Source organism: Carex rostrata, chromosome 17 (assembly GCF_964058835.1).
Source record: "Carex rostrata chromosome 17, lpCarRost1.2, whole genome shotgun sequence".
NCBI classification, from domain to species: Eukaryota; Viridiplantae; Streptophyta; class Magnoliopsida; order Poales; family Cyperaceae; genus Carex; species Carex rostrata.
This window is the reverse complement of record NC_135934.1, coordinates 6,279,732-6,306,136: the sequence shown is the minus strand read 5'-3', so window position 1 is coordinate 6,306,136 and position 26,405 is coordinate 6,279,732. Positions and strand designations below refer to the sequence as shown.

Sequence of the window (26,405 nt, the reverse complement as noted above, 5' to 3'; positions counted from 1 at the left end):
GCACCAATGATTTAGTAATTCAAATATCACTGAATGCAATATCAGGAACCAATTACAATCTCTCTTTTGTCAGAGTTGATAAACACAAATTAAAAAAAAAAAGAGCTGTGTTCTGTAGGAAGTAGACAAGCATGAACAAATATAACTAGGTACAAGTTGGATTTTGAAAACCAAAACTATGATCAAATATCATATATACCATAATTGAATCAAGAAGATCATGGAGCTCGACCGAACTGTAGGCACATGATGTAAATCTTGAGGTCTTGAAGAGGAATTTAGATTCTTTGCGGCGATTACGAGGGGCCACCTTGTACAATTGTAGAGATCGATTTTGTCAAGAGGGTCACTGAATTTCTCTAGAAAACCTAAATAAAACAGTAACACACTGATGAGCCTGAGGAATTATTAGGTACTTCCATTTTTTTCATTTTCTGTAATTCACATTTTCCCATTTTTTACATTTTTATTATTGTTTATTTTTAATAAAAAAAAATTCAAAATGAATAAATTTACACATAATTTATTTATTGAGGTCAAGAATCAAGAATAAAGAACTCAATTAATTAATTACATTTCTCCAGCCCAAAGTTGTATTGTAACACTCGGCCCAGATAGGAATCCGTCTTTTTCTTCAACGGTTAGATTTTCAATTACAGATGGGCATATTTTTTTTTTTTTGTTAATTAATTAATTACATTGGTGATAATTGATTAACATATATTGTTCACAGATTATGAAATGACTCAGCTGATATGCTTCTTTCAATATTGATATTGATATAACATAAAAGTTGAATGTAGGCAAGTACCCCTTAATTAACAGTAATACTAGTTCCAATGTAAAAATAAGGTTGTCGAGCCTTAACTTAAAATAGCACCCCCGTAAAAATTTATCAAGGAAATTGGCAGGTCCACAATGCTTTTAGTAGAGAAATTTGGGAATTTTGAACTGTTCTTTACTTTATTATTAGGTCTTGTAATAGTTAGTCCAAATAGTTTTTGAAATTATTTTTCAATGACAATATCATACAAATGTATTCTTCAATTAAAAATCAAGTTATTTGTATTTGTATTAGAGTTTCAAAATCCATAATTTTGCAAATTTTTCCTTTTAGATATTAATATGAACTTTGTCTAAAAAATTAATGTACCATAAATAATCTTATTCGAGGAAAATGGAGATAATTTGTTAATTAATTAAAATTGCCATTGAAAATATATCTAACTTGGTTGGAACTAAAAGGTTGTTGTTTTCAATTTACTTAGTCATGCTAACTGAATGTTTCAATATATTTAGGTGGAAATGAATGCAATGTGTGACTGCATTGCTTTTGCATGTGTTCGGCATTATAATACTCCCAAAAACAATGTCATTATAAATCAACATATAATATACAATATACAATATATTATGCAACACATAATGATTTACAACAGATTTATTCTTATTAATAAGATATATGAGAAAATCAAAATATTAGAGTAATCGCCAAATCCTAATTTGTTGAGCTTTTTCACCCTAGTTTTGGAGTTGCCATATCAAAAACTAATACTTGCTTTGTAAGCTTATATTTTACAAATGAAAAATATATAAATAATAAATAATTCTATTAATGTTGTTTTTATATTATTTAACTTTTTTCAATTTATAACAGTATGTTTATTTATCTCAGTAATTAATTAGTTATTATTGTTAGTATGGATATATCTTAACACTACATTATTTACTAGATGTGTAACTCGCGAGTGCTTCGGCAACAACTGTTAAAACAAATGGAGAAGCATATAGAAAGTTTAGGTAAGAAAAGTACATAAAAGAGTCTAGAAAAATATAAAAAAGTAAAAAAATTCTTATGACAGTTTCGAACATAAAGGTATTACTTATCATCAATATGAAAGAATATGTTATATTATTTGGAATGATTTACTACTTATTAACAAAGAAAATGCCAATGCCACAATACCAAAGCAGGAGAAAACACAATACACTACTAGAATTTCCGCTTTTTTCAAGGGTAGCATCTGTATTTTCAAGGGTAAGAAGGGCCCTTGGAAATAAAATTGAGTTTGCTGACACATTTAACTATTTTCAAGGGTAGTCCCTTGAAAATAGTAGCGCATGAAAATCTCTGATGCCAACCCTTGAAAATGCTTGTTATCCACCCTTGGAAATACTTTTGCACAACCCATGACCCGCTAAATAGAACGAATACTATATTTTATTGAGAGCCCATATTATTTCCAAGGGCCTACCCTTGAAAATGTTTTGGTAAGTATGTTTATATTATTTTGTAATGAGGCCCTTGAAAATACTGGAGCACAATACCCTTGGAAATACTTTGTTGGTTCAGTTTATATTATTTTATGTGGAGGCCCATGAAAATGCTGGAGCACACCCTTGGAAATGTTTTATTGATTCGGTTTATATTATTTAATAGTTAGACTTATTATTTCCATGTGGTTACTATTGGAAAAGTTAAGTTTCTAGAGACATAAATGTTTCTGTTTATTTGAGATGCCCCTTTGAATAATGAAAACAAAAAAATCACAACAATAAGACTAGTACAATAAACACCCACAATTCCAATTAATAATGCTAAATTATATAAAAATATTACTAAATAACACAATAATAATATCATATTATCCAAGTATCATATTTACAAAATCAAAATATCTCATTATTCAACACATAATTTCATATATATATGGTCAGAACAAAACCACCTACAATTTATCTCAAAACAAGAAAAGTGTAAAAAAATCCACCTACAATTTTTTTCGTAATATGATAATTTGTCCATTTCCTTGTATGCTTCCATCTTCAATTACTAGACTAAGAGGCAAAAAAAAAAGCAATGTCAGCTCTCTTTTTTGAATAAAGTGAGGTCATGGATAAGATAAGTCATTTCACTAAGTACAAGATAATAACAAGAAGACTGTAAATTAGGAAAACACTAGTTTACATTCTTTGAAATTCTTTAATCCCATAACAAGCAAATCCTTATCTCCAAATTGACAACAAGCAGCAAGTAAAACTATGTTTAGAGTCTGCCCAAATAAGTCTAATATATCATCTAAACTACTAACAGTAAAAATATGACGCTGGTACGAGGCCTTGTAAATCAGTGCCACATTAAAGGAAAACTGATGTGGTGGAGAGTAGAAAAATAGGGTTTCAGATCCAATCAAGAAAAATAAAAGGTCCTTCAATATCAATCATTACCATTCTAATTCATTTCAACATTATACCCATGTGTGAATCAATCACATTCTTTCAAAGTCAACCATAATTAGAACTGACCCGATCTCCTGAATCTGAAATTTAAAATAAATCCCTGTGAATCCATACATTACATTGTTGGTGACGATAAGTAATTTGGTTCAGTTTTCTCTAGATAATTTGCATACAAGTCATCTAAAAGTTACAAATTTACGCATATAATTAGCATATTTTGAAAACTTTCGTTGGGTTTGTAAGAGCAGTGGCAAGCTATAAACATCTGCATCTAGATTCTTCATGTGAGTTGTAGCATACAAGGCCAAGATATAAACATCTTCATCTAAATTCTTTGACAGCGTACATTAGCCCCCTGAAAAAACAAGAGTATGTCAATAGGTAGTCTTAATTTGTAGAGGGCATTTCAACAAACACCTTATATGCACAACAAAAATTGCAATCAAATAGACAACTATAAAAATTGCAATCAAACCATAAATTTGTTTCACCTAACACAAGAAATCGACAACAATTCATTGATCACAGACATCGATCGAGCGGGCAAAAATTATCGGTTTACTAAAACTTGTGCACATATGTCATTTCATCAAACACCATGTGTGCACACTATCAAACACCGGTAAATAGCTAGATAAACTAAACAAATAAACCTTAGCACTGTCATTGTCAGACTCGATTGTGAGTTTGATTCACCCATTTCAAACTTGGGAGCAATGGTTTCTTTAATCACAGCAGCTGATCATCTGAATTGGCGGAAGTAAAGAGGGGAGGAGTCGAGGAGAGAGAGAGGTAGTGAATAAAAAAATGTTACACTAGATGGTTTTGTTGTATGGGGTTTTAGAGGGAAACGAAAAGGGGAGAAGGTTGTAAGAACAGAAAAATTCAGCCAAGGAGAATATGAATTTATCACAAAGGGAATCCCTCTGGCCCTCTCTGGATTAGACGGGATACAAAAAAAAATTGACAAGTAAAATTTTTAGCAGAGCAGTTTTAGCTACAAGAAGTTTGTTAAATATATTGGACACTCTTTAAATTGTATAGGTTGTGTGCTGCATAGATTCAAAACTGCTCTGTTAATAAAATCGCCTAAATGAACACATCAGAACCATTCATTGCTTATCATACGGCTCGGAACATAGATATTTACTAATTAGGCAAGGCATATACAACAAATAATATGAAAAAAAAATTTAAATTTTTTTTAAAGATTTTTTACATCTTTTACGGTCAAATCATACTTATAATTGTCAATTTTAAATAATTTTATCATTATTTGTCCCTTCAAAGTTAGCAAACTTTTACGGACCGTTCATTTTTCCATTATCATTTTGACGGTTGATCTGCGATGAAATTATTCCAAAATTGTATTAAAATGATCAAGGGAAAACATTGAACATAACCAACATAATTTTTTTCAAGTTTTATTATGTTTAAGTTTCGATCCGACGTGAATTGTTTATAGCCTTTTGATGTTTCAGTATTCTATCGACTAGATGGATATGTAAATAAAAATATTTTTTCGTGAAACTTTGCTGCAAGAGAATAAATGCAGTGCTCTTTAATTTGAACGGTTCCGATCGACTAGGGGACAATATATTCCCGTACACCTTCATTAACTCACAAAGCTATAGTTTATGTCTTATGTTCATAAACTCTAGTTATGTGAGTTAATGAAGGTGTACGAGAATATATTGTCCGCTAGTCGATCGGAATCGTTCAAATTAAAGAGCACTGCATTTATTCTCTTGCAGCAAAGTTTCACGAAAAAATATTTTTATTTACATATCTATCTAGCCGACGGAATATTGAAACATCGAAAGGCTATAAACAATTAACATCGGATCAAAGCCAGGACATAATAAAACTGCAAAAAAAATTATATTTGTTAGATTCAATATTTTCTCTTGATCATTTCCAAACAAATTTGGAATCATTTCATTTTATATCGACCGTTGATCGTTCACGTCAAAATGAACGGTCCATATATATTTGTTAAATTTGAAAGGACAAATAACAATGAAAGTTTATAAAATTGAAATTACGAGTATGATTTGGCCTTATAAGTCGTACAAAAATTGAACTTTTTTCTTTCTAATTTTTTAATATTTTTTTGCTGTGCAAGCATTAATTAATTCATAGATATGATCACCTATCTTATGTATTGATTCTGGATCGGAAATAGAATAGAGGATGACAAATGGGTCCCACGTGACACATCAGATATGAATAGCGAAATTTTTGACAAACTGAGGCGCTCAGTGAAAATTTTGGAAAATAATTCCCCCATTTCCTATTCTCTAAGTCCATTTAAGCGCGAAACGAAAATTTTGCCAAATTACTTCTCCCTCTTCAATTGGGGTTCCCTTCAATTACGATCCATAATTCCCCAAGTCCTTCAATTTCAATTGCGCCCTTCCTATTCTCTGAGTCACTAATCGTAACCTAATCCCCACCAGTGAGGCAGAGAAGCATCGCACACGGCGTACTGCCGTACTCAGCGATCCGCGTCTCCGGACGCGTCGCACAACGACCAGCCCACCCCCCAGACGTGCCGCACACGGCGTACTCAGCTGTCCGCGTCTCCGACCTCCGCCTCCTTGGTCCTAGGTTTTTTTGCTCTTATCCAAGGCTTTCTCTTTCTCTCTCTTCTCTGACCTTCATTCTCCAAGTTTCTGATAATGCCATAGCTATTTCGTTATTGCTGGAGTGTTGGATTTGATTTTTCACCAAAGTTCCTGTTTGAAAGGTTGTAGTATTTTGCTAGAGATTATAGGAAAGTGCCTCCGTTGGGACCTTGGAAAGGTATCAGTTTGCTTTCTTCTATGCATATATTGTAAACATTAGTATGTTAAGGTTTCCCTCTTATTTTGTTTTTAGGTAAACATTTCCCTCTTATTTTGTTTTCAATTTGTATGTTAAGGTTTCCCCTTTTGCTCTCATACAGGAAAGAAGATATTTGTGAAGATGCATCTCACTGGAGGACTCATCGTCGAAGAAGGTTAACTTTAATTTCTTCTATGCCGAGTGGGTTGTTTGCTGAAATACTTAATTTCTTCTTTCCCAACAAGAGTATAGGTTAATTTTTATTCCAAAACTATTAATTTTGGAGAGCTAGACAGCTAATTGTGAAGTTTTATTTTATTTCAATCTAAAGATCAAGGCTCCTAAACAAATTGAAAGAACAAGAGAAGTATGCCTAAGTGATTATCATTTGAAAGATACTTGTCTATTTGTTATCATTTGGAGGTGTATTTATTATCATTTCACAATTCTATATTTCTATATAAGTTATTCATGAAAAATCCACTTGAGTTCGAGTGAAGGGGTATTTTGGCAATTTCATGAGTGGGCTGATGCTTGAACATACTCAATTTTGGTTTAGAAACATGAAGGATTTAACTTGGGTTCATTTGGAGTTGATTTGGACTTGAAATGAGAAAGTTGTGGTGTTGTGTCAAGACATGATTTGGTAACTTTGGTGACCGGATTTAATTATTTCAAGTTTGCGGCTGTCTTGTATACATGTTTGTCTAGGTCTCCAAGAATTTAGGGAAGTTATCAATCAAGCCCTTAGGTTTTATTCAATTGACAAAGAGGCAAGATAGTGCTATTTTTCAGCATGATTGTTCATCATATTTAGCATTCTCATTTCGGTTTTCTTCATATAAGGGTCTACTTCGAGGTCACCGCAAGGCTTATGGAGGGTCTATGGGTGTTTTGTTATTTTGGTGGGATTTTTAGGAGTATTTTGGGTATGCTTTTGCTCCTTTGAACCAGGCACTGTTTGCTGTTTTTTTTTTTATTTCCTGACAAGCTGATTTGTGAATTTTGTGTAGAAGAGCTCATAACTCTGAATTGGGTGTTCTTGGTCTCTGAAATTCAAGAAACTCATGATCTACATCTCTGTTAAGTTTCATTATTTTCTAAATTTTCTAGCTGGGTCGAACTAGTGTTTTTTTGCAGATCAGATTATGTACCAACCTAAGCTGGTACCAGTTTTTCATGTTTTCTAGCATGCTGCCTTGTCATTTTTGTGTAGAACATACCGCAGATTCAATGAAGTGTTCTTGGTGTCTAAAGTTTCAAGGAGTCATGAACTACACCCTCAATTAATTTCAATTCATTTAATGACCCAGAGCTATGTTAAATTTAAGTTCCTTTCATAGTTAGTTTGATACCGACATGTTGTTTTTGAGCTGGAACTTGTGTTTAAGTGCTGAACTTTGAAAATTCACTATAATTTGTAGAAAAATCAGAAATTGGTAATAATTGTTCTAAAACTCAATGTACCTTGCCGAAATAATAGATCGTATTTGTAGTCATATACCTCATTTTAATATGAACAATGTGTTTAGTTAATATCATTTTGATAAAATAATTAGTCAACATGTACTGGAAAACTGCAATCTTATTATGTTGGAATATTTCAGTTGCTTGGTATTGCACGAGCACTCAATCTTATGCTTAGTTTTTAATTGCATATATGAAGGAGTAAGCAAAGAAGGGCAATTTTGGAACTGTTGTTTGAAAAATTAAATACTTGAGCTCTGTTTTCTTACATTGTCATTTATTATTAATTTTTGTAGGGGCCGGATGGTGGGATAAGTGCTTCCAAATATTGTTATATTGGTGACTTTGATGCAACAAGGTAAAGAACAAACTAGGTATCCGAAAGTGCACATTTTGGTGAATTTACAACTTCTAGCATATCAACAAACTAGGTGGTAACTTATTATGTGAATTTTTGTTAACTCATAGCATAGTGGGTATATTTTGAGTATATTAGTAGTGTGCAAGCACACAATACTGTGTTGTAAAGGGTTTTTCATCTTCTTTTGATACAATGTGTTGATTATATTAATGATTTATACTTATTAAATGCTCTGTAATCTCTTTTCTCAATGTGTTTTTTATTGATTTGTAAGATGTGTTATCAGTTTGAATGTGAATTGGGGATTGTAAAGGAATATCGGGTTGGTACCGAGAGAATTATCCAATGAAAGCATTTTGGTACAAAAAAAAAGGAGGCTAGTATTTTCATGAAAAAAATGCACGAACCCATTCAAATAATAGCACCAGCATTTGACCAGGTGGGGCCCACTTTTGTTGGCCATGAATTTGCTGGGGTGGGTCCTCCATAAACTGCCCTTGAAAATACTCAAGTGGGTCCCAGGGGTGTCACCCTTGGAAATGTTCAAGTGGGACCCATGTTCCCTCCCCTTGAAAATAATCTGGTGGGCTCCACGATGCTCCCCTTGAAAATAATCTGGTGGGCTCCACGATGCTCCCCTTGAAAATAATGTAGACAGTGGTCAAATTTGAAAGTATTACCAACGGCCCTTTTTTCAAGGGTAGTCTCTTGAAAAAAGCTAGAAAAGAGTATTTCCAACGGTCCCCTTGGAAATACTGACTATTTCCAAGGAGGGTATTATCAACGGTAGTATTTTCAAGGGTAGCGCTTGAAAATGGCGATTTTTGGGCTTTTTTCAAGGGTAATCCCTTGGAAAAAGCCATTTTCGGGAGCATGAAAAAAGAGTGAATTCTAGTAGTGATAACATGTTGAAATCATTAAATCTCATATCTAACTAGACTTTGGAAATTAAAATATTATTTAGATAAAAGAACATGAACATGAGAAATTATGCCCTATGCCTATTATTTTTACAAAATCATCTAAAAAATCACATCTTAAATTGTAAGGTCAATGGAATATGGATGCAGTAACTTCAAACTAAGACATGAGCATATGCATAGCATAGTTAGTTCAATATACATGTAGGTTTATTTTAAATATTTGTCTAATAATGAGCTGTTATTTTTAGATATGCATTTTAACATGAAAGGTGAATCAAATATAAATGAATTGCCAAAAGAAAAAAAGAAAAAAGGAAAAGAAGTACATGTGCACTCACTGACAGAGAGTTTCAATAGCAACTTAATCGTGTATGCAGTCGACGCAACACCTACAAACTTCTTTGTGTCAGATGATTACAATGTTGTCAGAGAACAATATGAAATATGGAAGTAACATTGTGGAAACAATAATAAATTAAAATGTATTCATCAAAATAAAAAATTTGTTATCATTTTTATTAATTATTTTAATAGAGTTTTAACTCGATTGAAAAGGCCAAGTGAAAGAAGAATATTTGCAAACAATCAACTTACTCTATTCAGTTAGGACAACAACTACAAACTTGTACTGTAAATTGTTTCTTTGCTCAAGACAGCACATGCAAATATCATTGTGTTAACTTAGTGCAAAGTCAAATAAAAAGATTTGCAAATAATCAACTTTTGAGCCTACACAATTCTTATAACTGTGTTGTGCTACAAAGGTGAAACTGAGACGGTGAGTTAGTATCAGTTTTTCTTGATAATATGGTTTCTAGAAAAAAAAAATGATCATATCATAACTGTGTATGACACAATTTCTCATATTGTTTAGAATTAAGCAAAAAGAAAATCCAATTCAACACAATGGCGAAAAATCACATTGATATCAGTTATTCTTTTCATAAGGATAACAAACATGTTAATATTTTTTTCCCGTTATATTTAAAAATCGAAAAGAAATTGAAAATATGGAGCGCCCTTAACCCTAATATCAGGTGCAGTTTACTCAGCACCCCGGAATCTCACCATCATCCGAGCGCAGCGACCTCTGACTGGAGAGAGTTGTTGGTCGCGTTCGTGAGTGCGGCACGCACCTTTTTCTTTCCGAGGCCAATCACTGCTGGAACTGGACCAAAGGCACTAGGCAACCAACTATGAAAAACTTTTAGCGACAATATCAAGAAAATATGTACATAAGTCAAATAAACAGAAAAGCAACACTAATTTGAAAAAAAATTGAGTGAATTTACACAAAAATATAACCCTAAAATCGGGTGCAACCAAGAATGAAAAAAAAAAATAGCAACAATAGCAAGAAAATCTATAGAGAAGTGAAATAAGGAGATAAAATCAGAATGAAATCTGACCTGGGCGCGATGACATTTAGAGAGAGAGACCAAGATGGGACTGGAAACAGGGCCCACCTATCATTGAGGATATAGGAGGGAGGGGGAGAGGGGCCGGTGACAGGGACGGGAATAGGGAGTAGGAGCAATTGGAGAGGGAGCGAAAGGGGAGGAGGAGAGGTAGCACCGCTGCAAACGGGGCCCATGTGTAAGTCACATTGTAGACGAAACTGTTCATATATAGATCCAAAATTAAGTTATAAGATAAGTGTCTTAATTTTATAACCAGAACACAAGAAATATCTTAAATGAACTAAACTATCAAGATTTATATGAAAATCCAAAAAAAATGCATATGATAATTTCGTTCTTAATTAATGTAGAAATGTATACGGGTCAGATTAATTGATCAGATTTTTGTATTCATTTTAAATTCGATCGATCTATAGATATTTTTAACTCATAATCAACCGTCATAACTTAAAATTTGTTGAACTAATAATTTCTTTAGACGATTGATTTCAATTCTATTGACTCCTGGATCAGACGAAGTTTCACGTAGATCCATCCAATAGAAGAAAATGAGAATAATAATCCTAAAGTTCAGTAGACTAATATGTACCGATTCAATCGTGTAGAGATACGTAGGCTTTGTAGAGCTAAATTGAAATACATTAGGCAATAATAATTTCGAAAATGATAATTAATTGTTTACACATTAACAACGAAAATAAAGGACAAATATTACAAGATCTCGTCAATTATGTGTAAGTTTTTATGCATTAACATAGATCAAATATAATATTTAGTTTGAACAATGTAATTCTCACAAGCATAAAAATACTTGATGCAGAAAATATAGTTTTTTTTTTTTTGACAAAAGTGGATTGTACTCACCAGTTTCACTACGAAACATACAAGTTCATTTACAAAATTTGACACTAAGTATAGGCCTCATACAAATAAAAAGAGAGATTCACAGCCTCTACAGCTATGAAAGATACAGTCATAATACTTCAACTTGAGAAACAAACAATTTCTCTCCCTTGATCATTTCTCTTAATGTTACTAACTTTGACATAAATTTTTTGTGTAACTTCTAATGAGCAGTGACATGATCTATTTATATTCATTTATCTTTAATTTGGTACATTCATCAAATATCAAATGAACGGATTAAATTTAGTGCGCTATTAAAAGTGAAAAACCCCAAAAAATTAAAACAGTCATTTGATGACACTAAAAGTTTCAAAACTTTCATCAAATATAAAATGAACGGATTAGATTTAATGTGCTATTAAAAGTGGAAAACAAAAAAAATTTGAAACAGTCATTTGGTGACACTAAAAATTTCAAAACTTTATTTGGAGACACTTGGAGACCAAAGACTCAAACATTTATATTTATTATCCAGACTACTTAATTGAGAATTAAATCTAACAGTCCAGTGAATAGGAATTGAGAATTAAATCTAACACTAAGGTGAATAGGCCATGGAGCAGCGTGTGCAGAAACAAGTGAGATTTTTAGATTGACCGAATTGAAGCAACTATAGCACTGTAGTATAAAGTGATTTCGTCAAGCTGGTCACTAAATTAGTAAATTCCTCTAGAATTCCTATACCAAACTGAACACCCTGTGATGAACCAATTCGAATAATTGAAATTGCTAATCTTGATTATTTATTTAAATTACAGAAAACTAAACCTTACAAGCTAGTCATCCAAAAACTAATCTTTTGAAGACTATCCTGACAGAAGAGACAAATTGATTACAAGTCTTTACTAAAATATACATTAAAACAATCATCAAAATATATCTAGTCTTTCTTTAGTTTGGGTGGATTCATACTCATTACCCAACCAAGCTTGGAAATATGATCCATACCCATTTCCTTGTACCTCTATTACATCTCCAGTACTAGCCTGTATCTGAGTTGAGATCCAGTGAAGTAACTCAATTTTTGAATTTTGGATCAGAATTGTCCGATTCAAATCCGTGATAATCCATTCAAAGTAGAGTGCACACATCTCAAGTAACGAATCAGAATTTTGAAATGATCCCGAGCTACATATTCGAATCAGACTATCCTGATCCAAAATCCAAAAGTTGAGTTACTTTAGGGGATCCGAACACCCTGTATCCGAGCCGGCGTCAATACAGTCGCATCTCAAGATAGAAATAATGTTAGTTTTAAATAAACAAACATCATTCCTAAATTTATACATCAGAATGAGGCTAAATAAATTATTTTTGTTTCTATTGTTTTTCAAGTATTTGCATATTGGCCCCTAAAAAAAATTCTGTTTCTCTTAATTCAAATAGTCCACAAAACAACCCCTCTAAGTAATTATTTTAAAGAACGATCCTTTAAAGACAGTTGGGCTTCTAATTAATAACATAAGTTCTTCAATAAATGGTTACTTTTTTTATTTTTAACGCATATACATAATTGATAACTTGACATACTTTAAATATCTTGATTCAAATCATCTTTATAGATAACTAATTTATTTTCATTTCAATATTTAAGTTGTAAACAAAAACAAAAACAAAAAACATAACCGTTGATATTTCTAATTTATAAATTAATGTATTCACGTGAAAAGCAAGAAATTTGAATTTATTTGTACAAGATAAAAAATGGGAAAATTAACAATTTAGTTTTATCAAACTTTACGTTAAAATTTAATTTTTGGCGTGAATAAACTAAAGAAAACAAAATTGTCATTTCAAATTTAGATTTTGAATTATATAAAAAGAAGTGGTTACATGGAACACTAAAGATATGGAATCACTCTCTCCGCTATAACAAAAATTATGCTGGAAATTGTAGCAAGCCATCAATACCTTTAATTATTTAATTAATTAAAAAACGTGTACTTGCGAATATTAAATTAATTTATTTAAAGATTAATTATGACCTATTTCATTTTTTTTATTAATATGACCTATTTCATTAAACCTCCGAATTTGACTTCACCTATGCAACAATTGTTGTTGTCAATATGGGTTTAGCAAAATATCATTTAGGCTAGGTTTTGTCTAGCTACAGTTTTGAGGCCCTAATGGAACTACTCATTTTTATTGGATTAGAGGGGCCTATTGGGCTCAGTATCATCATATTCCAACTTTGAAAATCCAAAAAGGAATAAAAAAATTTAATAAAAATGAAATCGGAAAAAGTAGAGACCTTTAAATAAGCATCTTCCAGAGTAATTAGTTAGGGTAGACACTGCGCCTGGAGTTCTCTACCAATTCCCACACTATTCTGGAGCATTCGTGACAATGATAAACCCAAGCAAAACTGCAGAAGCAATCCTTTATTATAAATTGACACCAAATCAAAGAACCTCACCATCTATTCATAACAAATCAAAGCAAACAAAGCGAAGCAAAAACACGACTTCCAATCTATCGAAGCCTACTTGAGAGATCTTATATTAAAAAATGTCGATCATCAGGAGCAACATTTTCGATCCCTTCTCTCTCGATGTTTGGGATCCATTCCAGGGATTCCCTTTCAACAACAACCGCTCTCTCGGCACTTTCGACAATGAGACCTTTGCCTTTGCCAATGCTCGCATTGACTGGAAGGAGACCCCGGAAGCGCATATCATCAAGGCCGACATTCCAGGAGTCAAGAAAGAGGAGGTGAAGGTGGAAGTGGAGGAAGGTAAGGTGCTCAAAATTAGCGGAGAGCGTAACAAGGAGAAGGAAGAGAAGAATGACAAATGGCACCGTGTGGAACGCAGCAGCGGTAAGTTCATGAGAAGGTTCAGATTACCGGAGAATGCAAAGGTTGACCAGGTCAAGGCGTCCATGGAGAACGGTGTGCTCACTGTGACTGTGCCAAAAGAGGAGGTTAAAAAGCCTGAGGCGAAAGCCATTGAAATCTCTGGTTAATTTGCGCGATAGATCAATGACAATGATATATGAGATGTGATCTGTGTGTGGTTAATCCGGTTCGTTGCTGTTCATGCTTGGCCAATGTGTTTTGTTGTTACTGTTTTGAGATTCGTGTAGTTTGATGTTTAGTTGTTTCGCTAGCTTGCTGGGGTGTACTGTGATTATGAATGAATAACTTCATCTAGACAAGTAAAATTTGTTTTCCTTAATTTTCAGAATATTATGTGGCCTCATTTTCAGAAGACTTTATATTAATTGTTTTTTAAGATTTACATAATGTATTGTTAATGAAATGAAACTTGACCTGATAATTTCCCAAAATCATATGGATCCAAATCAGAATAAAATGAAATTTTAATTTGGTCCAAACTTGAACAAACGAAATTCAAACTTAGTCGTAAACTAAATTTGATGATTCAAAAATCTGACGCAATCAAACCGATCAGTTATAATATATTCTGGAGGTGTTAAAGTTTCATTTCATATGTAACGGATAATACTATTATAATAATTATTATAATAATTAGTTTTATTATATTTTACAAATTAAACATCAAAAACTCATTTATTTCACACATATGTAATTGTATTTCTTATAAAAAAATAAAGTAAATGTACAATTAATTCTAACTAAATTGTATTTTATAAAAGAAGAAAATTGAAAACCACGAATATATATTTATGTGGATAGGAAACTAAATTGAAAATATATTTAAATTTTATAATTACCTTATAGGTAACGGGTACGAAATAGTCATTACCCATACCCTTATTCATTTGATTAACGAAAAAAAATTATTATCCATACCCATACCCTATAAGCTAACGAAATAAAAACCTTACCCATATCCGCCTTATCGAATATGATACGGGTCGGATAAACTGATAAAAAGGTACCATTGACACCCCTATACCATTCCATTTGATCCAATAAACATTACCTATAATCGATAAATATATCTTCGATATGCATCTTATAAACCATGCTACATAAGATTTCATCGTTACATTATAATTTTCTTGGACAATTTGCAATATTTAATAATAATATCACGGGAATAATATGATGCGTTATTAATTTAATTTTTTACTAGAAATATTGCTAATTGGTATATGATGCTTTTCTCCTTAGCTGAACTAATAGGTATCAACAATCATGTTTTCTAGTAAATTTGTTTGTCAATTTCACAGCATAAAAAACTAGATAATTTTAATTTTAGAGAGGGAATCTCTTGACAATTATTTATTATGACAATTTTAACAATCTTTAAAATTAAAACTTTAAAACTGAAATTCAAATATTATGTCTATAAAAATAATAAAACTTATTAATATGCTTCAACATGCATTAAGTGACTTAAAATTTTAACCATTTGAGATTAATGGTCCCTTAATATATCAACAAACAATACTATAATTTAATGCAATTTAATTATTAGTCTCTCTATATGTCTAATAATATTTCTATAAATGTACTTTTTCAATTTTTTTTAATTTATTATAAAAATTGTCAAAATAACTATTGTCAAGTAATCCCTCATCTAATTTAGTTAGTTATGAATTTCACATTTTCGTGATTCGACAGTTATTAATTAATTTGAAAAATAAAAAATAAAAAATAAAAAATAGACCAGTCCAATTCACATGAAATGTCTTTCTACAAAACATAAGTTATCTTATATTTTCCTATCAATCTATCAGTTTCAAACTGTATCTTTTAATTAATAATATTGTCTATTTTCCTAAAGATAGTTGTGTTATTTTGTGAGATAAAAATTTAAGAATAAAGTCATTATAATTTTAATAATAATTAGATGGTCGCTTAAATTCAAGATTAAAGCCATTATAATTTTCAAACATCTCTTCTTTAGGCCTATCTCAATTATAATAATCATGTCTACTGGAGATAGTAGCGCAGCATACGTATATACGTACATTTTCTTTATATCAATTTCATCAAAATGTATTTGATTGGACTAAGTAAAATAAGAGTCGACGTGGCTCAATCTGAGACAGTCCTTAATTATAGTTCCCACATTTGCATAATCTTGCAAACCAATTTCATATCTGCTGTTATTACTATACAGTGCGGTAATGACAGCAATCCATCCGAAGGACAGTATCCACCCATACAAATCAAGGTGATAATCTCAACCGCTAACTTTTCATTGGATGGCCCACATTAAATATAAGGACAACACTTTGCCATATCACGATAATGTTTACTGATACTTAATTGATATGAAATTAATAATTACATGCAGAGAATACAAAGACGAGTTTTTAGCAAATAATTAATTAATTAACATAAGAATAATTATGAACTAATTGTATTGTTCTTCAGTGATAGATATACTTCCTAATTGGTTATAAGATATTTCAAATGTTGTATCTGGTAGCTAGGTGGTTAAAATTATCTTCATTAATGTGAATCTCAATTCTCAAAATTGTAATATTTAATAAACAATTTTGTCTAGCTAAATTTTGAGACCTTAATTAATAGAAGTACACATTTTTATTGGATTAGTGGGCCTATGGGACTCGGAATCATCATATTCGAAATTTGAAAATCCAAAAAGGAATAAAGAAAAGTAAATAAAAATGAAATCGGAAAAAGAAGAGACGTTTTGAGCAGCTTCCAGAGTAAATTAGTTATGGGAGGCACAGCGCCTCGGGTTCTCTATCAATTCCCACATTAGTCTGGAACATTCCAGACAAATGATTAATCCATTTCTTTTCCTATAAATAAGCACCAAATCAAAGAGCATCACTATCAGTTCAAAGCAAAGTAAATAAAGCGAAGCCAAAAACCCAATTTCCTATCCAATCCAAGCCTACTTGCGATACTTTTCTTACTAAGAAATGTCGATTATAAGGAGCAACATTTTCGATCCCTTCTCTCTTGATGTTTGGAATCCGTTCAAGGATTTTCCTTTCAACAACAACCGCTCTCTCAGCACTTTCGACAACGAGACCACTGCCTTTGCCAATGCCCGCATTGACTGGAAGGAGACTCCAGAAGCGCATATTGTCAAGGCTGACATTCCCGGAGTCAAGAAAGAGGAGGTGAAGGTGGAAGTGGAGGAAGGTAATGTGCTCAAAATTAGCGGAGAGCGTAACAAGGAGAAGGAAGAGAAGAACGACAAGTGGCACCGCATGGAGCGCAGCAGCGGTAAGTTCATGAGGAGGTTCAGGTTGCCGGAAAATGCAAAGGTTGACCAAGTCAAGGCGTCCATGGACAACGGTGTGCTGACTGTGACTGTGCCAAAGGAGGAGGTGAAGAAGCCTGAGGCGAAATCAATCGAAATTTCTGTTTAATTTGAGCGATCGATCGATCAATGATATGAGATGTGATCTATCCTGTTGTTTCCGTTGTTGTTCATGCGTTACTCGGCCAATGTGTTTTGTGTTAGATATGCGTGATTTTTTATGCTTGTGTTTCGCTTGCTGGTGTGTACTGTGATTATGATTTATGAAGGCTATTTGATCTCATTTTAATAAGTAAAACTTGTTTTCTCTAATTTTCAGAATATTATTAGTTCCCCTTTTTATGTAGACTAACTGATTAGTCACAAATATATATGTTATGTTTGTAATAAAAACATGACAGAGAATCAGACATGATCTAAATAAACGGAGCACCTCAGAAGTTCGATAGGGTTAATTAAATTAAAAATGGAAGAAGGCAGGTAGGCCGTATATGTCAAAGATTTTTATAATTTTTTTTTTCAGATATACATCATTGGTAAAGAAATTAAGTCGTGTAATAGATGTCATTTTTCCGATTAACAAAACGAAAATTTCTCACCCCGAACCTGATAATTTTCCCAAATCGGATACACGAATAAAATGAAATTTGAAATTTGGTCGAAATTTGAATATGTGTTGTAATGAATTATTAGGTGTTGTATTGTAGGAATGATAATGAATTCCTTTTTAAAATATTTATTATAACTATTATTTGATAAATTTATAGCTTAGATTTAATTAAAAAATGATGTAAAATATGAATGTATTAAAAATAACTTAAATTTTTGTTTTATCATTTGACGTGATATTGAATGAATTTAAAAATATATAAATTTTAGGGACAGTTTCTAAAATAAGTCCATTTCTCCATAAAAATATTATAATATCAAATATCTCTATTTATTTATTTAAAATTCAATTTAATTATTTTCTATCTCCATTTTTTTTTAACTTCAATTTAATTATTCAAAAATTAACAATTTATTTAAACTTCAATTTAATTATTTAAAAATTAACAAGATAAATATATTCTTGTCTAGTTTCACCTTCTTGCGCATGCAGTAAAAAATAATGCTCTGTTTCACCTCTCTTGCGCTGCCCATACGTAGAGTTGTATAGGTATACCAATACAGTCAGAGGATATCAATAAATTGTTATTTTTATAAATTTCTGGACTCAATGCGAACTACTAACTCCACTTGTTCGGTGTAAATAACAATATGTGCTCATCAGACGAAGAGGATACCACTAAACGATTAATTAAAAATAATTGAGAATAATTGACTAATTAGTCGGAAAAATTCGTGACGATTTAATTACCGCCAATGACTAATCGACTGATTAGTCAGCCTAAATGAACATTTTTTACAATACTGATTCAGATAGGTGCTCACTTCCAAATGTTTCCGGACTCAGTATCTTAGTGCAACATGGCCAATTTCATGGAGAAAAGTCAGCAAAGGAAAAAAGTACCAACTGTTTTTATAATCACATTTATCAATAAACCTTAGTTACTATCTAGTTTAAAAAAACAAAAAAATACTGACGTTAATCGTCAGGAGAGTAGAGCGGGTCAAAATTAAAAAAGTCAATTTCCTGGCTCTATTCATTATTTTCATCGCATTGAAGCCGTGTGTACTGATTCGGGTTTTCACTTCTCTCAAACTTCATACTCTTTTTGAATTAAAGCTCAACTTTTTCAGGAATGAGAGAATGGAATTACAATATTGTTCCTTGTTGCACTAGATGCGGTCCGACTATATATTTTGGATCCTGAAGCCATAATTGGATGGTAAATTATCTAATTCATATCTCTGCCTCTGGGTCACAATTTGTTTTCATTCATTCGACAAAGAGGTCCACAACAACTTGAGGAGTCGTCATCATAAACCATAAATATGTAATCTAAAGCACACCATATATGGGCAGCACACCGCGCTACAATGGTGAAATTGACAAAGCATTCTTTTAACGGGCGGTGCAAGAAAATAAAGCTGACAAGGATATATTTGTCATATTTATCTTGTTAGTTTTTAAAGTAACGAAATTAAAGTTCAAATAAATAAAAATGTGGATAGAAAGAAGAATGTTGAGCACTTTTATGAGAATGTTAGATGTTATGGTGTTTCATAAAAAAAATGAATATTTTAAAATTTTATATGGACACATTAGAAATTTTCTCTAAATTTTATATATAACGGGTATTTATATCGTGAAGTACATTTAACTTGATATTAATAAATTTGAAAATATATAAAATTTAAATGTAAACTTATTTATAAATTCGAAACTATTTATACATCTAATTAATGTTTTCCCCAGATGTTTTCGGATTAGTAACAAAAAAAAATCAGAATTACAGATAAAATAAAACATTATGAACTTGTCATCAAAAGAAGAAAAAAAAAATGACCACTAAAATTAAACAAAAAAAAATGTTTATTTATTTATCAGATCGCCCTTAGCCTCCCGGATCTGATAAGTTTGATTTCATTCTTAATGCGTGTAGGTAGGTGTAGGCGCTGCTAGAGAGCTCTAGAAGGTGCTTGATTGTATCGTAGCCCCAAAAAAGTGACATCCATGATGCACAATATGAACAACTAAATACATTAATGATAATTAAAAAAAAAAAAAAAAACTGAAGTTGAAGGCCTTGAATCCCCAACAAAATACTTCGGGAAATTAATAAAAAATAAAAACTGACAGAAACAGTACGAAAATAAATGGAATAGACCCAAAAGTAAATAATCAGAAATAACCCTTAAGCAAAAGAGGTCACAAACTCACAATGCGCGCATACACAAATGAAACACACAAACAAGCATTGGAACACAAATATTAACTATAATATATCAAGAGTGAGGGTATGATAATATTTGTATATTATTGATCGACCGTCTTATGAATTCATATCATTATCAAATTTTAAATAATCGATCTAAATTGTAAAATATAATGTTCATATAAAAATGTACTTGAATAATCTTCAAAAGAAAAACCTTTAAAAATATAGAGTGAGTCTATGGTACTATGCATATTATGATTTGGCACCGTGCTACGGCTCTATATTCGAGTTTTCAAATTCTAACGGTCGATCCGAACCGTTCATCTTGTTCTCCATATTAATATGTGTTTGGGGACCAAATTTTACATTTTTTGAAATTTTTTTACTATTTTTTGAAATTTATTGAAAATCACTGTTTTTGGATGGTCCAGAATTTTCAGATCAAGTGATTTTCTAAATATCTAAAAATAGTAAAAAAAAATTTAAAAATGTAAAATTTGGTCTCCAAACACATATTAATATGAAGAACAAGATAAACGGTTCGGATTGACCGTTAGAATTTGAAAACTCGAATATAGAGCCGTAACACAGTGCCAAATCGTAATATGCATAGTACCGTAGACTCACTCAAAAATATATATTTGGATATCAAATAGTGATTTTTTGTTGTTGTTGCTACATTAAACTAATAATTATAATAATTATTGTTATTTTATTGTTGTTGCTAGTATCATCATCATTATGATTGTCATCATCAGCATCATCATTGTCATCATCATCGTCATCATTGTCATCATCATCATCGTTATTATTATGAACTTCATCAGCATCATTTTCTTTGTCGTTTCATCATCAACATTATTATTATTCATATGATATTAATGTTAGTATTATTATAATTAAAAACTAATATTGTTATTACTATTATTATTTTTGCATTTTTATTACTCATATATATTAATACTGTAATCATTTTTATACATAATCATGTAATCTAATTATTTAATTTAGTTGTAATTGTATATTGAATTTATTACTATTATTTTAATTTGGTATGTTTTTTTAATATTTTTTTAACAATTTATATACTTTAACTTGAAATTTTTTACGAATAAGAATATTTTGGGATATAACTTAATTTTAAGTCACAACTAAACAAAAATAATTTATGCCATTTTCATTTAGAGTAAAATCTATTTCGCCTTAACTTTTAACTCACGACTCAAACAATGTCAAAATTAACAAACAAAACTTTAAAACCGAAACTAATCACATTTCACATGATTATTTATTTACACAAAGTGTTGTGCACATGTACATATAACCCAAATCCCTTGTAGAAGCAACGGTAACAATCCTAGCATAAACTAAGGATCACAAAATTGATCAACATGCTGCAAATTTCTTGAAATTAGCCAAAGATCTCAATTGCCTTCACCTCGGGCTCCTTCACCTCCTCCTTTGGCACAGTCACAGTAAGCACACCGTTCTCCATGGCTGCCTCGGCCTTGTCAACTTTCGCATCCTTCGGCAATCTGAACCTCCTCATATATAAACTTACCGATGCCACGTTCCATTCGGTGCCATGTCCCGTTCTCCTCGTCCTTCTCTCTGCTACGCTCCCCGCTTATATTCAAAACATTGCCATCCTCCACCGCCACCTTCACTTCTTCCTTCTTGACACCAGGTAAATCGGCCTTGAAGACATGCGCCTCTGGTGTCTCCTTCCAATCAACGCTTGCATTAGCCGCAGCGGAGGTTTTGTTGAAATGGATGTCATGGAATGGATCCCACAGGTTGAGGTCAAACGGATCGAAAATCTTGCTCGGGATGATCGACATTTTTGTAGAGAGTATGTATGTAGCTCTAGGTTGTCTTTGCCAGTGATGTCTGATTTAGTTTTGGAAGGTGATATGCTCTGATTAATTAGATGACTATTAATAGATGAAGGAGATGGTGCTTCAGCTTTACCAATTTCATTGGGAACGCTCTAGAGGAGAACCAATTCTAGATTTCTCCTGTCTACAACTTTAAGATTCGTGTATACCAGTTGCTAGATTGCTCTAGAGTCTAGAGAAACTGCTATTTAGGCATTGTCAGGGTGTGCAATAATTCAATCTGATTATTTTTATTATTTAATCATTTAATTGGAAATATTTGTGATAGATAGCTTGGATCGAAAATTTACCGTTGTTGCAATGATATGGTGATTTACAAATAAGAAAGTTATTATTTGGAAAATAGACAAAGTTATTAATTCAAAATAACAGCTTAATTAATAAAAAAATTAATAGATGGATTGGAAAATATAAGAGAACAATTCACCATAAAAAAGGTATTGCTATTTATTACTATTTTTTTTAAAGTGAAAGAAAGAGTTCATTTGTGTTTTTCATAAAATTCCACTAAATTTTCATCGTGAATCTGCTTCTTCGTCGTAAAGATATGAAATAATTAATAATAGTGGATTTTTTTTTTAATTTTCAAATTAATAATTATAGTAGGATTACAAAACTGTGAAATTCATGATGACTTAATTATAATTAAGAAGAAGAATCACTTGACAATTGTTATTTTTTAATTAAATTTCATTAATTTTAAGTATTATTTGTTGATGTATAAGACTGCTAATTTCAAAACAATGAAATTTTAAGTATTATTTGTTGATGTATAAGACTGCTAATTTCAAAATGATGAAATTTTAAGTAACTTGATATATAATATGAAATATATAATTTTATTATTTTTCATATACATGACATATTTGATCACAAATTGTCAAATAATCTCATCTGTTGGATTTTACATGTATCATTGACATACGAATTTATCATGAAACATGATTATCTATAATTAGTTATGTAAAATACAAAGGAGAAAATTACCATGCACAATAACAGATAACAGGTTCTTATAAAGAACTTATATTAATTAAGTATCATATATTATTCCCTCATATCATTATAATGTACTGTAAAATCAGGCGGAACTAGAAAATTTACGTAGGAGATGCTGAAGTGTTAAATGCAAAAAATAAAAATATTTAATCTATGATAGTTAGAATTTTAATTCAAGTCTTCACAACTATAATATAAAATTCTAACTACTAAATTACAAGTACACATTTAATATTTCATGAGAGAACCTGATAAAAAATTATAAAAAACAAACTAATTAAATTTCAATATATATTTAAAAAATTTAAAATTATAAACAAGTAAGCATTCTTTGAGTTGCATTAAGATCCGTCCGGCAAAATGTACCAAACAAAATATAATGTGCCTGTCCATTGAATTTTTGTGTGCATGGTTTATAGGATGTATTTATCGAATGGGGTGTTGGGTTTTGGGAGGAGCTAGCAATCCAGCTTGGAGGCCGAATCATGCATTTACACTAGACATTTGCTAACGGGTTACCCGTGACCCGTTCCGGGTTACCCGTTACGGGTAACGGGTAGGACGGGTAAAGGGGTAGGTCGGGTACGGGTAAAACCCGTAACGGGTAGACGGGTAATTTTTCCAAAACCTCTATCCGGTCCGTTTATTACCCGTACCAGTTGCGGGTTGACGGGTACGGGTACCGCGGGTACGGATCCGGGTATCCGGGTACGGGTCCGGTCCGCCCGGTTTTTTTTTTTTTTTTTTTCTGTTTTTTCCCTTTTTTTTTCTGTTTTTTTCAAAAAAATTCAAATTTTTTTGAAGTGAAACGGGTCGGGTACGGGTAACGTGTACGGGTATGCGGGTAGATGGGTACGGGTAACGGGTACGGGTATGCGGGTAGATGGGTACGGGTAGGCGGGTACGGGTAGACGGGTACGGGTATAACGGGTTTTTTTTCAAATTAGGTTGTCCGGTCCGTTTATTACCCGTACCCGTCTACCCGTCTACCCGTTTGTACCCGGGCAACGGATACGGGTACCACGGGTAACGGGTACGGGCCGGGCAAAACGGGTTCTACCCGTTCCGGGTTTAGCAAATGCCTAATTTACACCAATCAGTACAACAAACTTATATTTAGCATTATGGGCGAGGAATAGAGGAAACTTTTCTAGGAAGAAATCAGGTGAATTTATGCGTTATTATTTTAAAAAATTATCGTATAAATTTTGAATTTTAATTTAAGTAGGTCAGTAAATTAATTATATAATAAATTTGTATAATATCAATTTTTATTATTTTAAAAATTTTTTTACTATTTTTAATAATTTATAAAAAATGACAAAAAAATGACTTAATAAAAGCGGTTGGCGAAGTAAAATCTTAATTTACTGAAGATGTTGGCAAAGAGCAGTACAAGGTGTACTGTTGATATTAAACTGGTACAGGAAGATTCATGCCGAAAATTTTAAAAATACCATAATCAGAAAAATAATAAATCAAATAATTACGATTCTGTGAAAATTCGAATTTTGACACGGCCGCATCTAGACGGAGTGGTCACTATTCTGCAGGTCGCATCTTGGCAAAGCGGGCTCAGAATTTGGACTGCATCTAGGTGGAGTGACCGGGCCGCATCTAGGGAAAGCAGCCACCCTTTTTTTTTTTTTTTCAGAATTAGCAAATTTTTTGTTGTTTTGAAAATAATTATAGTTGTGTATTATAGTAATCATAAATTCATATGCAATAATTTTTTTTTTACAAAATTGATTTTTAATGGTTCGTATAAAAAATATACATATTCAATTAATTTTATGCATAAATATTTTCTTATAAATTTATACATATTCAATTAATTTTAATAGAAAATCTTTGACACATACGTCCCAACTCGGTTCGTCTGTTTTAATTTTAATTACTTTAGCTTATGAATTTATGCCGTGGTCCATTTACATCATATTACTTTTATGTGTGTCATTTTATTTATTATAAAATTAATAGCTTTATGACAAATTTGTTAATACAAATAAAAAAAGAGCAAAATCTCAAAATTTAATGAAAACCAATTTTACTTATCTAAAAAGAGATTACATAATATTTAGAATCACAGTACACCCCAGTAAGAGAAACAAACAATCATCAAGCTTGCACGAATCTCAAAGACAAAACAACCTGGCCAGTAGAAAGTGTCCATCATAATTACAAAACATATCAACAACGGAAACAGCCGGATGAACCACAGATCACATCTCACATGAATGCATGATCGATCGATCGCGCAAATTATCCAGAAATTTCGATGGCTTTGGCCTCAGGCTTCTTAACCGCCTCCTTTGGCACAGTAACAGTGAGCACGCCGTTCTCCATTGCCGCCTTGACCTGGTCAACCTTTGCATTCTCTGGCAACCTGAACCTCCTCATGAACTTACCGCTGCTGCGCTCCACATGGTGCCACTTGTCATTCTTCTCTTCCTTCTCCTTGTTACGCTCTCCGCTAATTTTGAGCACATTACCTTCCTCCATTTCCACCTTCACCTCCTCTTTCTTGACCCCCGGAATGTCGGCCTTGATAATATGCGCTTCTGGTGTCTCCTTCCAGTCAATGCGAGCATTGGCGAAGGCAGAGGTCTCGTTGTCGAAAGTGGTGAGAGAGCGGTTGTTGTTGAAAAGGAAGCCCTGGAATGGATCCCAAACGTCGAGAGAGAAGGGATCGAAAATGTTGCTCCTGATGATCGACATTTAGTATAAGAAGAAGTCTCAAGTAGGCTTGGATTGGCTTAGAAGTTAGTGTGATTTGCTTCGCTTTGCTTTGTTATGAACAGATGGTGATGCTATTTGATTTGGGGCCTATTTATAAGAAAATGATGGTTTGGGTTTATCATGGCTCCGGAGTGTTCCAGAATAATGTGGGAATTGCTAGAGAACTCCAGACGCTGTCTCGCCAAACTAATTAGTAATTACTCTGGAAGCTGCTCAAAAGGTCTCTCTCTTTTTTAATATTCAAAGTTCGAATATAATGATTCTGAGCCCAATAGGCGCTTTAATTAGGTAAAAATGTGTATTTCTATTAGAGCCTCAAAATTGTAGCTACACAAAACCTAGCCTTAAATGATATTTTGCTAAACTCTGTTTTTATTTGAGTCTGGGCCGGACGGCACAACAACAATTTTTTCATTAGATGAAGTCAAATTAGGAGATCATAATTAGTATTTTCTCAATTTTCCAGAAAAGTTGAGAAAACTTCACAATTATTCTCTTTCGTTCGAATGTGAAGCCACCCGTTTAACAAATATAACAATTTTGGGAAAAATCTAAGTGAATCCATCTAGCTACCGGATACAACTTTTAAATGTCCCAAACAGGAATTTTTTTTATAAACCA

At 32.1% G+C, this 26,405-nt stretch overlaps 3 protein-coding genes and 1 pseudogene across 4 annotated transcripts; 2 read left to right on the top strand and 2 right to left on the bottom strand.

Moving 5' to 3' along the window:
- Positions 1–83: 83 nt before the first annotated feature.
- Positions 84–25,862, bottom strand: LOC144568344 (16.9 kDa class I heat shock protein 2-like). Of its 2 annotated transcripts, XM_078318652.1 has the most exons (2): positions 25,312–25,862; positions 84–93 (listed from the first exon to the last, which is right to left on the bottom strand). In XM_078318652.1, exons 1-2 carry the CDS (start codon positions 25,761–25,763, stop codon positions 90–92), a joined length of 456 nt encoding a protein of 151 aa, XP_078174778.1. In that variant the 5' UTR covers positions 25,764–25,862; the 3' UTR covers positions 84–89. The 2 variants fall into 2 exon arrangements, with proteins under 2 accessions (XP_078174778.1, XP_078174777.1); XM_078318651.1 differs by lacking the exon at positions 84–93 and having other exon boundaries at positions 25,120–25,862.
- On the top strand, positions 13,569–14,323 carry LOC144568326 (18.1 kDa class I heat shock protein-like). Its single transcript, XM_078318633.1, has one exon. The coding sequence runs from the start codon at positions 13,656–13,658 to the stop codon at positions 14,109–14,111; it is 456 nt and encodes a 151-aa protein (XP_078174759.1). The 5' UTR covers positions 13,569–13,655; the 3' UTR covers positions 14,112–14,323.
- Positions 16,903–17,577, top strand: LOC144568339 (18.1 kDa class I heat shock protein-like). The gene has a single exon (XM_078318646.1). It carries the CDS (start codon positions 16,977–16,979, stop codon positions 17,430–17,432), a length of 456 nt encoding a protein of 151 aa, XP_078174772.1. The 5' UTR covers positions 16,903–16,976; the 3' UTR covers positions 17,433–17,577.
- Positions 21,495–22,121, bottom strand: LOC144568407 (16.9 kDa class I heat shock protein 2-like; annotated as a pseudogene).
- Positions 25,863–26,405: the final 543 nt, after the last annotated feature.